A 12,311-nucleotide genomic window follows, 5' to 3' on the forward strand; every position below is an offset into this window, starting at 1 on the left:
GGTCTTATTTCATATTTATTACTTATCATTTGTTATGCAGTTGTATGACATTCAGGCCTTTCGGGTCGTCATTCTTCTTAGGCACTAAAGGGCCAAGAGGGGGCGCTGTCAGATTCAGAGGAAAAAGAAGATGCGGACCTGGCAGATGGAGGTATAAAAATTGGTATTTTCAAACATTTGGTAAATTTAATCTGAAAACGTCATTTACTAGTATTAAAAATGTAATATTACGGGAATAAAGTTGAAATTTGACCATTTTTAGGACGTGATATTTTTGCCTTTTATTTCTGTGAAAGATTAGACTTTATTCTAAGAGCATTATGATGTTTTTTTTTTTTTAGTGATAATTGAAAGCTCTTCAGCTGTTTTTAACAGACTCTTTTTTTTTTGGAAAATTGTTAAAATGAGTAGAGAACAAAGTTGCAATATTATGAGAATGAAGCTATCAATCAACATGAAAAAATAATAATTTTACAAGATTAAATGCAAGCATATTGAAGTGAAAAATGTAATAATGAAATAAAGCTAAAATATAAAAAGAACAAAAATAAAAGTTGAATAATTACAGGTATGTTAGAATATTATGACAATAACATTATTAGTGTGGATTTTTTTTTTTTTATGGAATAAAGGTACGATATTACAACAACAACAAAAAAAAAGATAAATACGATGTAAAATTAACATGACTAGTTTGTAGTTACCATAATAACCTTTGATATTTTTGACGGTTTTCTCATGGAACAAAAATAAAAATTTAAATTAGAGGTAAGTCAGAATATTATGACAATAACATTATTAGTGTGGATTTTTTTTTTTCATGGAATAAAGGTACAATATTACCCAAAAGTTCCGATATTAAAAAAAAAAAAAAAAAAGATAAATAAGCTGGAAAATTAACATGACTAATTTGTAGTTACCATAATAATTTTTGATGTTCTTGACTGTATTCTCATGGAACAAAAATACAATTTAAATTAAAGTTAAGTCAGAATATTTTGACAATAAAATTATTGATTTTGATTTTTTTTTTTAAATGGAATAAAGTTACAATATTACAAAAAAAAAAAAAAAGATAAATAAGATGTAAAATTAACATGACTAATTTGTAGTTACCATAATAACGTTTGATGTTCTTGACGGTTTTCTTATGGAACAAAAATAAAATTTAAAAATTACAGTTAAGTCAGAATATTATGACAATAAAATTATTGCTTTTGATTTTTTTTTAAATGGAATAAAGTTACAATATTACAAAAAAAAAAAAGAAGATAAATAAGATGTAAAATTAACATGACTAATTTGTAGTTACCATAATAACGTTTGATGTTCTTGACGGTTTTCTTATGGAACAAAAATAAAATTTAAAAATTACAGGTAAGTCAGAATATTATGACAATAAAATTATTAATGTGGATTTTTTTTTTAATGGAATAAAGGTACAATATTACAAAAAAAAAATATATACACCGGTAAAAAATATGTAAAATTAACATGACTAATTTGTAATTACCATAATAACATTTGATGTTCTTGACGTCTTTTTCATGGAAAAATTGGACTGTATTCTAATAACGTGATGACGTAGTTATTTTCTCGCCATTTCACAATTCAAATGTTTTTGTTTTTTTTGTCACGTTAATGTGAACAATAAGATAATTTCGTGAGGAGTAGTCGGATTGCGTGTGGTCTCACTAACGTTGTCTTCCTTGTTGCAGTAGCGAGCTTTTGCCCGACTCCCACAATGCATCAGCGTGTAGACTGAAATGCTGACATGAATCCGAAAGTCACGCATGTGGGCCGACTTTTCCTTGCGTCCTTAACACGCAACCATATGCCGCCATGAAAGTTGTCATTTAGCATAACGGCGACACGAGCTTCGTACAGCTGCAAATTCTGACCCCCAAAATCATTTTGGGGGTCTTGAGAAAAAAATAACGCGAGTTTCACCTTTTGACATGAAACTCCGCAGACATATCTGTCATCACAGAACATATGGAAAAAGGTCTGTTGTCTGACAACTTTCATGTTGGAATTCATGTCTCGAGTGCTGTGCTCCCCTCTTACCTCCCCTGCCTCGTTCTCCTCACCATCTTCACGGATAACTCAGACATCAAACCTGATGACTCTCCCGTAAAAGGCATCAGGAAGGCCAAAGGGAAGAAGGACAAGAAGAAGGCGAGCGCCGTCGACCCGGCTGACAAGAAAAAGGCCAAGCTGGACGAGCTCAAAGTAGGCAAACGACATTGAACGTCTGGCGAAACGCTCTCGAGACTTTTTTTTTTGTGTGTGTCGCACAAGGTGTACGCCAAAGAGCTGGAGAGCGAGTTTGACAACTTTGAGGACTGGCTGCACAGTTTCAACCTGTTCAGGGGGAAAGGTGGCGACGACGATGACCAGAACGCTTCGGACGAGGACAGGATTGTTGGGAAATTCAAAGTAAGCGGAGTTAGGACGCTTATAAAAAAAAAATCATTTGGAAGCGGATTCTTGTCTGTGCGTGATAATAATACCTTCAACTTGACAACACGCACTTTATGTAACCATTTATTCATGATTATGTACTAGTGTATTTTGTCATCATTATCGTACTTATTTATGAACTTGGCCTTTAATATTAAGAGACCAAAAAAAAAAAAAAAAAGATTTATGATGCAAGTTTTATGAGAGCAAGGGTGCAATATTGCCAGAGAAAGATGTGGTAAATGAAGACGTAATCTAAGGAGACTAAATCAATGTCAAAATATTAGAATATTATTATGAGGTTCAAATTGTAAAGTAAATTGAACCGGCTGTAAAAATAACGTCTTAAAGGGACACTTTACTTATTTAGCCATTTTTGGCAGTCAAACATTAATATTTTGCCTATAATGAATTTGATATTTTCATTATTTTTTTATGTACAATTAGTACCTTTAAAAACACATTTTGCAACTTGCTGTCGACTGAAAATGACATCACAAGGGCTCAGGTAACCAATCACAGCTCAGCTTGTGAATGTCACATGACCAAACCTAGAAAACAGGTGCTTTTTATTGCTATAATACGCTAAATAAGTGAAGTATCCCTTTAATATGACGGTTCCTAAAAACAATTTGGGGGGATGAATTAAAACTGTAAATTTTGTCATATTAGAAGAAGATGAATATGAGAATTCTATTTCAAAATATTATAATAATACATTAATTCATTCAAACCCAAAAACATATAAATACGTTTTTTTAATACTTTTTCCTTCCCTACCAAAAACTTATTTATACGTTTTTTATGGGGGTTTTTTCTATGCTAGAGCACACAGCAGACTTTGATGCAGCTTCTGACCTGAAGAGGTCGCTTAAAGCAATGGTAGTTATGACAAAAAAAAAGGCCAGAAGGTGGCAGCAGAGTATAAGAGATCAACTAGGACCATGTTAAAACAAGCTATTTTTTTCCCAGTGTTTTCAACAGGTTTGTGAATAATGAAGAAACTTAGCTATATTCTAATGCTAGTTGCTGCAAAACGGAAACAGATACTAATATACTTTTTTTAACTTGTAAAAAAAAGGACTAATCTTTCTTTTGGTAGGTCCCATGTTTTTATAGCAATAGAACACAATATTCTGTGGGCCTTACAAAATCAGTCAAAATCCAGTTGCTTCAGTGAAAATAGCTGGGAGTGAATGAGTTAAAGACAAATGTGATGAATAATAAAATGCACAAGATTGTAATTACTGGAAAAAAATTGCAAATTTTCAGGAATAAAGTCATAAATAAAAGGTGGAAAAGTCCCAAATAATGGCACAATAAAGATGCAATATGAAAAAATAAAATAAAAACTAAATTAAATTAAAGTTGAATTAAAATTTAATTAAATAATAAACCTGAAAAAGATGCAATTTCACAAGAATAAAAATGTAATATGAAAAATAAATCAAATAATTTTGAGAATAAAGCACTCAATGTGGAAAAAGTCACAATTTTACAATAACAAAGTCATACTTTATGTGGGGGAAAAAATGTCCAAGAGTCCTCATGTTACAAAAATCGATTGGTGCAAACACAACAAAGCATGGGAGACCTTAACTTGTGTCTGTTGGTTTGTATTATGAAAAGCACTTTACACATTATTATTATTATTGCTATTTATTTGAATATTTTCATTTCATTCAAGGGCTCGTTGTGCATGTACAAAGTGTCCGAGGAGCTGCCCAGAGACTTTGACTCCAACATGGGGATGTTCCAGAACATTCCGCACAATGACCCCATCAACGTCTTGGTGCGGGTTTACATCATCAGGGTGAGTCGGCATCCACTGGATTGATAACCTCTTTGTAAAAATAACGATAAAAATAACTTTCTGCTGCCAGGCGACTGATCTTCACCCGGCGGACATCAACGGCAAAGCCGATCCGTACATCGCCATCAAACTGGGAAAGAATGAAGTGAAGGATAAAGAGAACTACATCTCCAAGCAGCTCAATCCACTATTCGGAAAGTAAGGACGAAATCTGTACGACTTAAAAAAAAATTAAAAAAATTGTTCTCGTGTCACTCACTCCTTCGTCCTGCAGATCCTTCGACATTGAGGCCACGTTCCCCATGGACTCCACCCTCACCGTGTCCATCTACGACTGGGACCTGGTGGGCACCGACGACCTGATCGGCGAGACCAAGCTGGACCTAGAGAACCGCTTCTACAGCAAGCACAGGGCCACCTGCGGCATCACCGCCAGCTATGCCACGTAAGCAACATGGGCACTGACACAAGTCAGTTTGGTTGGAATCGTATTTTAGAAAAAAAATACCAACGCTTAGTCTAGCCCGCCCCTGCACACATGTACGCCGTAGTGTTAATTTCGTCAACAAAAATGAAACTAAAATAATTTCGTCAACACACGTTTTTCACCAGACTAAAACTAGATTAGACTAGACTAAAACCCTCATTAATTAACAATAACTGGGACTAAATCAGTATGCATTTCTGCCGACTAATAAAGATGAGACAAAAATAGACTAGACTAAAATCTATGAACATTTTAATTCATGCACAAAAACGAGACGAAAATGATCTGAATTTGTAAAAATCTTGTCTCTGCTAATCTGTCACATCTGTGACACTGTCATGTGACACACAACACAAACACATGGGACAGACAGGAGGTATATATATATATATATATATATATATATATATATATATATATATATAAATTATAACATTAATCCAACGGTTATAACGTTCCAACAATAACGTTAATGTGACATCTAACTAATCCTGGCTAACTTACTAGCTAATAGCATGGAGCCATAGTACTGTAATTGTGCGTCATAGTTGGTTTTCATCAAAAAGATGAGAACATTTTATGTGAACTAGTTTTAAAATGTTCAATATAATCTGCTGACAAAAAAAAGAATATATATATATATATATATATATATACAGCGGTAAAACATTTGTCCTGACTAAAACTAGGCTAAAACCGTGACAGTTTTTGTTTATGAAAACTATATGAATAAAATTACGTTTTCTTGGCCTAAAATAAAGACTAAAATGCTAGACTAGTCGACTAAAAACGAACTAAATAAAAACGGGATGAGTGAAATTGCACTAAAACAGACTAAATTGAAAAATGGAAGACAAACGAACAAGTTTTGGCGGGAACATTTTTTTTGTGAAAAATACCAAAACGTAGTCTAGCCCGCCCCTGCACACATGTACACTGTGCCTTGCGCCAGAGTTGAAAACACCCCATTGTGGGTTTTTTTTCTCCGTAGCCACGGTTACAACATCTGGAGGGACCCCATGAAACCCACCCAGATCCTGGCCAAACTGTGCAAGGACGGCAAGCTGGACGGGCCTCACTACGGGCCGGGCGGGCGGGTGAAAGTGGAGAACCGCGTCTTCATGGCGCCCACCGAGATCGAGGATGAGAATGGTAACGCTTTTTTTTTTTTCTTCCTGCGCTTGTTTATGAAGGGAATTCTGAAAGAAAAAAAAAATGCTCATCGCGGTCAGGTCTGAAGAAGCAGACCAACGAGCACCTGGCGCTGACCGTGCTCAAGCACTGGGAGGAAATCCCGCGGGTGGGCTGCAAATTGGTGCCGGAGCACGTGGAGACCAGGCCGCTCCTGCACCCCGACAAACCGGGAATCGAACAAGTAAACGATCTCACGGTTTTGTTTTTTCATTGGCTTTTGCTGATCAATTGATTTTGTGATCAATTTGCATCCGCAGGGCCGGATTGAGATGTGGGTGGACATGTTCCCCAAAGACATGACGGCGCCCGGTCCTGCCCTGGACATCGCGCCCAGGAAGCCAAAGAAGTACTTTCATTTTGGAATGTCCACACAGCACAGTCACATTGTGATGACTAATGTGCACTAATTTAGCTTTTTACTTGTATATGTAATATATCCGTGTTATTTATTTTTCATTCAATTACCTCATTCAATTTTTGTTTAATTGATTTAAGGTACATAATAAAATAAAACAACCAGTTTGGCAAATATATTCTACATTTACATACTCATTTTCATATTTATTTAAAAAGGGATACTTGACTCATCGAGTCATTTTCCGCAGTAAAACGTTAATATTTTGTCTATAATTAATGTGTTAACTTCATTATTTTTCATGTACAATTAATACTTTTAAAAAGTAATTTTTCTACTTGCTGTCGACTGATGATGACATCACCTGTGGTGAGGAAGTAGGTAAATATAGAGGTCCAAAACTGCCAAAATTAAGAATAAATAAATTACTAAATAAATAAATGACTAAATAAATAAATACATGACTAAAAGTGAGAATAAAAATGGTTGTAAAAAAAATATAATTCGAAAATTACATGAAAAAAATATATATAAATGGAAATAGAAAGAATTTTTTATATCCATTTTTATTTTCACTTTTAGTCATTTATTAATTTATTTAGTCATTTATTTATTTAATCATTTATTTATTTAGTCATTTATTTATTTTGAATTTTGGCAGTTTTGGTCCGCCATAGGTAACGACCAATTATGGCTCAGTTTACTGACCTAAGGCAGAAAACAGGTGAGCCATGATTGGCCGTTACCTACTTCCTCAGCACAGGTGATGTCATCATCAGTCGACAGCAACTAGAAAAATTACTTTTTAAAAGGTATTAATTGCGCCATGCCATTTACCATTAATTGTAAATAAAAAATAATGAAGTTATCAAAATCATTCTGAACAAAATATGAACTATTCACTGCTGAAAATTGTTCAGTGAGTCAAGTATCCCTTTAATTTATCTCATTAATTAATTGGTGAATTAAATAAATGTATTGCAAAAAATAGACAGAATAAAAATAAAAATGTTACTAAAATTATCAGTTTCACAATATGTGTTAATTTAATTTAACATTTATTACATCACTACATCACTTTTTTTTTTTTTAACAATTACAAGGAAATGAAGTAAATAAATCAATAAAACTGACTTGAGCTGACTTCACCCTTATAAGGGTTCATTGATGCATTCTGACACATCGACTGAAGTCATTTTGTTTCCATTTCAGGTTTGAGCTGCGGGTCATCATTTGGAACACGGATGAAGTGGTCCTGGAGGACGATGACATCTTCACTGGAGAGAAATCCAGCGACATATTCGTCAGAGGGTGAATAACGCAACCAGATTTCTTTTAGCCCCAAATGGACCAATTTGTGTTTTGTTGTTGTGTAGTTGTCGTCTTTCTGTCCCGGTCCAGCTGGCTCAAGGGGCAGCAGGAGGACAAGCAGGACACGGACGTCCACTATCACTCCATCACCGGCGAGGGCAACTTCAACTGGCGCTTCATCTACCCCTTCGACTACCTGATGGCCGAGGAGAAGATCGTCATCTCCAAGAAGGAGTCCATGTTCGCCTGGGACGAGACCGAGTACAAGATCCCGGCCCGCCTCAACCTGCAAGTGTGGGATGCCGACCATTTCTCTGCCGACGACTTCCTCGGTAATCGGCGTCGTCTGTGCCAATAGTAGGGATATATATATATATATATATATATATATATATATATGCCTATATATATATATATGCCTAAACACTTTAATATCATTTCAAACCCCTTTTGCAACATGAGCCTTAAAAGCAAATGGCTTACAGAAATGAATTTATTTTTTTTTTTTTTTAAAGTTACTACTTTACCTGTTAGCCGGTTTATTACTTTTTTTTTTTAAATTTAAATAAGTGACACGTAATATATATATTTTTTAAATGTATACAAAATATTGCATATATATATATATATATATATATATATATATATATATATATATATATATATATATATATACGGTATATAAATAAAAAAATAAAATTAAAAAAATCTATTTTGCCTGTTAGCCAGTTTTTTTTTTTAAACATTTTCAATAATTGACATAATATATATATTTTTTTATTTATACAAAACATTGCAAATATAGATTAAAAAACTTTTTAAAAAAAACAACTAGTTACTACTTTTCCTGTTAGCCAGTTTATTACATTTTTTTAAAATAAATGACACATAATATATATATATTTTTTTTAATTTATCCAAAATATTGCAAATGATTCTTTATCATTAGTTGGGCATTATGTGGAGGGAAAGAAGGGAGGAAGGGGAAAAAAGTAAGGTGGAAGAAATGACGTAAGGGAAGAGGGAAGAAAAGAAAGAAAAGAACTGATAGGAGGTACAGAATGAAGGAAAAAGTACTAGAAAGGATGGGAAAAAATAAGGAATGGAAGAAAAGAGAATAAAGAAATGAAAGAAGTGGAAAAATTAAGAAGGAAAAAAGATATTAAAAAATTAAGGAAAAAAGAAAAATTCAAAGGCAACAGAAGGGAAAAGGGAATAAATGAAGTAAATCAAAAGAAGGAAGGATGAAAAAAGAAGGATTGAAGGAACAAAAGATGGACGGAAAGACTGTAACTATACAAGGGCATAAAGAGAAAGAAGGAAGATTGAAAGAACAAAAGAAGGAAAGAAGGGCTACATGAAGGAGGAAGGAAATAAAAAGGGAATGAATGAGGGAAGAAATTTGTCACAGAAAGATGGAAGGAAGATGACACGAAAATAAGGAAGCAAGGGAGGACAAAAATGACAGATGGAGGGAATGAGGAAGTAAAGAATAAAAACAGGAATGAACCAAGAAAAGACGAAAGGGATGAAATAAGGGTGGCAGAAGAGATGATTAGAAAAACAAGGAAAAGAAAGAAGTAAAATATAAAGCACGGTCGTTGATTTTCCCACAACACGTTTGCCCGTGAACAGGCGCCATCGAGCTGGACCTGAACCGCTTCCCACGTGGCGCAAAGTCGGCCAAGCAGTGCACCATCGAGATGGTGACCAACGAGGCCGACATGCCCGCCGTCTCCATCTTCAAGCAGAAGAGGATCAAAGGCTGGTGGCCCTTCGTGGCCCGCAACGAGGACGACGAGTTTGAACTCACGGTAAGCTCCGCAGATGAGCTTACCGTTATTAATAATAAACCGACCGAATCGCATCATCTGAGTTACAAGTGGTTCCATGAACTGGAGTCATTCGCCTGATTCAACCGAAAGCGTTCTGGTCTGCTGATTTTGTGATATTAACAAATAATCTGTTTCCATGATTCTGATTCAGTAGTGTTAATTTTGTCTGCCATTTTGAAATTTCGTCTCAGCTTTAGTCCAATTTCAGCCACGCTTGTAAGTTGTTGTTGTTTTTTGTTTTTTATCACAGATAGTCAACCTCATCCCATTTTTATGTAGTCCATTTTTAGTTGACTATAAATCTAGCATTTTAGTGTTTATTTTGCTCCAAAAAAATATAATTTTAGTCATTAGTTTTAGTCAAAACAAACTGTCAACGTTTTAGTCAGGACAACCATGTTACCCCTGTACAGTATATATATTTTTTGTCAGTAGATTATATCTTACATAAAATGTTCTCATCTTTTTTGATGAAAAACAACTTCAAACGCAACTAGACTAAGTGCAATTTCTGGAGAAAATGTGGGAATGCTCAAAGTTGAATGCTAAGATTTTGAATGCATGTGGAATGCTTATGAAGCATATTGAGAGATAAATTATGAAATTATAACCTCCTGGTTACTGGACAATGCACTTTATCAACTGTGCCACCAAGCAGTATCAGACACCTGGTAATGATGATAAGTTATATGTATAGAAGTGGGCGTGGAAAGTGATGCTTAGAAAAAGTTCAATGTCTCTACCATTAAAAACGAATGGGGAAGAGTTGATATAAAACGTTCAATTGTGCAAATACTGTAAGTAATGTGGAATCAGACGATATATACCCCAAGAGGCGTGAATTTTTTAAGCTAGTTGAAATTTGAACAATGTAAATTGGAAGTATTATGTGGGCAATGTTACGCGGCAAAAAAGTGTGGAGAAGAAAAATCACAATAACTTATGTGGGAATACTTCAGCATTCCCACAATTACAGTGGCTGCTTAGGTTCCATGCTATGAGCTAGTAGGTTAGCGAGCTTTAGTTAGCGGTTGCATTAACATTATTGTTGGAACGTTATAGCCATTGGATTAATGTTAAGTTATAACTATAATTTACTTTTTAAAAAAAAACAAAAACAAAAACTTTTACAATGAATCCACCTCCTGTCTGTCTCATGTTTGTGCATGTTGCACTCGTTAGCTGCAGATTTGAAAGGGGGCGTGTCACTATGTGTCACATGAGTGTCACAGTGACAGATTAGTAGAGATGAGATTTTACAAAATCATATCATTTTTATCTCGTTTTTATTCATGAACTGAAATGTCCATAGATTTTAGTCCAGTCCATTCTCATCTCGTCTTCATTAGTCAACGAAAATGCAGATTGATTTAGTCCCAGTTATTGTTTATTTATGAGGGTTTTAGTCTAGTCTAGTCTAGTTTTAGTCCGGTGAAAAATATGTGTTGACAAAATTATTTTTGTTTAGTTTTTGTTGACAAAATTAACACTACTAGTGAGTCAGTGAACCAAATGGTCCGAGTCGGCGGCGTTTCTGTTGACCCGACTCGATGAATAGAATCACCTGCATTTCCAGTGATTCTTGATCGGATTCATCTGAATCATTTGAATCGCTCACCCCATTAAACGCGATCATCTGACTCGAGAGTTTGTCGAGCCGAATCGTCCCTCGTTCGCAAATTTTTCTGGAGAGTCTGCAATTGAGTCAGTGAGTCCTTTTCAGGAGTTTGATTCATCGTTTGCGTTCTCCGCTCTCACAATGCAAGTTTTTTTTTTCTTAACAACGATCAGTGCTTGTGTTTGTCATTCTAGGGCAAAGTGGAGGCGGAGCTTCACCTTCTGACTGGTGAAGAGGCGGAGAAATCCCCGGCCGGCGAAGGACGCAACGAGCCTGAACCTCTGGAGAAGCCCAAGTATGAAGTTTCTTTTCTGTTATCAAAACAACCAGTTGTGATCTCTTCTCACTATAAATAAACAACAAAAAAAGATTAAAAGTCGGTTCTATCATTCATCAGTTTGATGGAATGACTTCTAACTAGCATCTAACTTTGTTGTTCCTTCCCCTCAGCCGTCCGGACATCGCCCTCCTGTGGTTCCTGATCCCCCTCAAGGCAGCCAAGCATCTCATATGCGACCAGTACCGCTGGCTCACCATCAAGATCGTCTGCGCCCTGCTCGTGTTGGCCATCTTGGCTCTCTTCCTCTACAACATGCCCGGTTACATGGTGAAGAAAATGTTGGGAGCCTGAATTCATCATCATCAACATTATAACAATTGTTTGATTTTTTTTTTTTCTGAGCTAATTGTTCATGCCATTTGTGACATGATTAGTCATAGACATTCTGACAAGATTTCCATTGGTTTGAAATGTGGTGTTCTGTCACGTTTTGCACCTTTCAAGTGTTTGGTTTGGGTTCAAAATGTGTATTTTGTCACAAACAGTGTTTGTATGGGAGAGGATAAAGTCGGACTGCATTACTGTATGATATTTAAAATTTGTCAATAAATCATCTAAAGAAGCATGTTGGATTCATCGAGGCAAAAAAAAAAGGATAATATTGATTTAATATTATATTAAATTCATTCAATTTGTATTCATACTCACAAGCTCGTTCGCTTGTAGCAATGTTTTTGTTGTTCCAACTATTAAGTAACAAATTCGCTTGACGTCTTTGTAACATCGTGAAAGAGGAAATCTGAAGTATATTTGGGACTGGACTGGAAACGATAGTTATTGTTTTGAACGTACTGTACTATATTATTTTTTAAATTTAAAAAAAAAATGTTTAGCTATAAAATGAAGGGGAACATGGAAGATGCCAGGATTGAACTCTCACATCGAGCATTTTACC

At 35.1% G+C, this 12,311-nt stretch overlaps 1 protein-coding gene across 1 annotated transcript in view; it reads left to right on the forward strand.

Annotated features, from left to right (window-relative positions):
- The window catches only part of LOC144031103 (otoferlin-like), a 37,368-nt gene extending 25,433 nt beyond the window's left edge, over positions 1–11,935 (forward strand). The window contains exons 30-43 of the mRNA XM_077537861.1: positions 82–151; positions 2,111–2,232; positions 2,302–2,439; positions 4,151–4,276; positions 4,347–4,474; positions 4,551–4,721; positions 5,755–5,915; positions 5,996–6,138; positions 6,215–6,303; positions 7,525–7,623; positions 7,714–7,955; positions 9,259–9,437; positions 11,271–11,371; positions 11,527–11,935. Coding sequence (XP_077393987.1) covers positions 82–151; positions 2,111–2,232; positions 2,302–2,439; positions 4,151–4,276; positions 4,347–4,474; positions 4,551–4,721; positions 5,755–5,915; positions 5,996–6,138; positions 6,215–6,303; positions 7,525–7,623; positions 7,714–7,955; positions 9,259–9,437; positions 11,271–11,371; positions 11,527–11,707 — 1,950 coding nt within the window. The 3' untranslated portion in view covers positions 11,708–11,935. The remainder of the gene's footprint in view (positions 1–81; positions 152–2,110; positions 2,233–2,301; positions 2,440–4,150; positions 4,277–4,346; positions 4,475–4,550; positions 4,722–5,754; positions 5,916–5,995; positions 6,139–6,214; positions 6,304–7,524; positions 7,624–7,713; positions 7,956–9,258; positions 9,438–11,270; positions 11,372–11,526) is intronic.
- The last annotated feature ends 376 nt before the right edge of the window (positions 11,936–12,311 follow it).

The sequence above is a fragment of the Festucalex cinctus genome, chromosome 12, assembly GCF_051991245.1.
Source record: "Festucalex cinctus isolate MCC-2025b chromosome 12, RoL_Fcin_1.0, whole genome shotgun sequence".
NCBI lineage: Eukaryota > Metazoa > Chordata > Actinopteri > Syngnathiformes > Syngnathidae > Festucalex > Festucalex cinctus.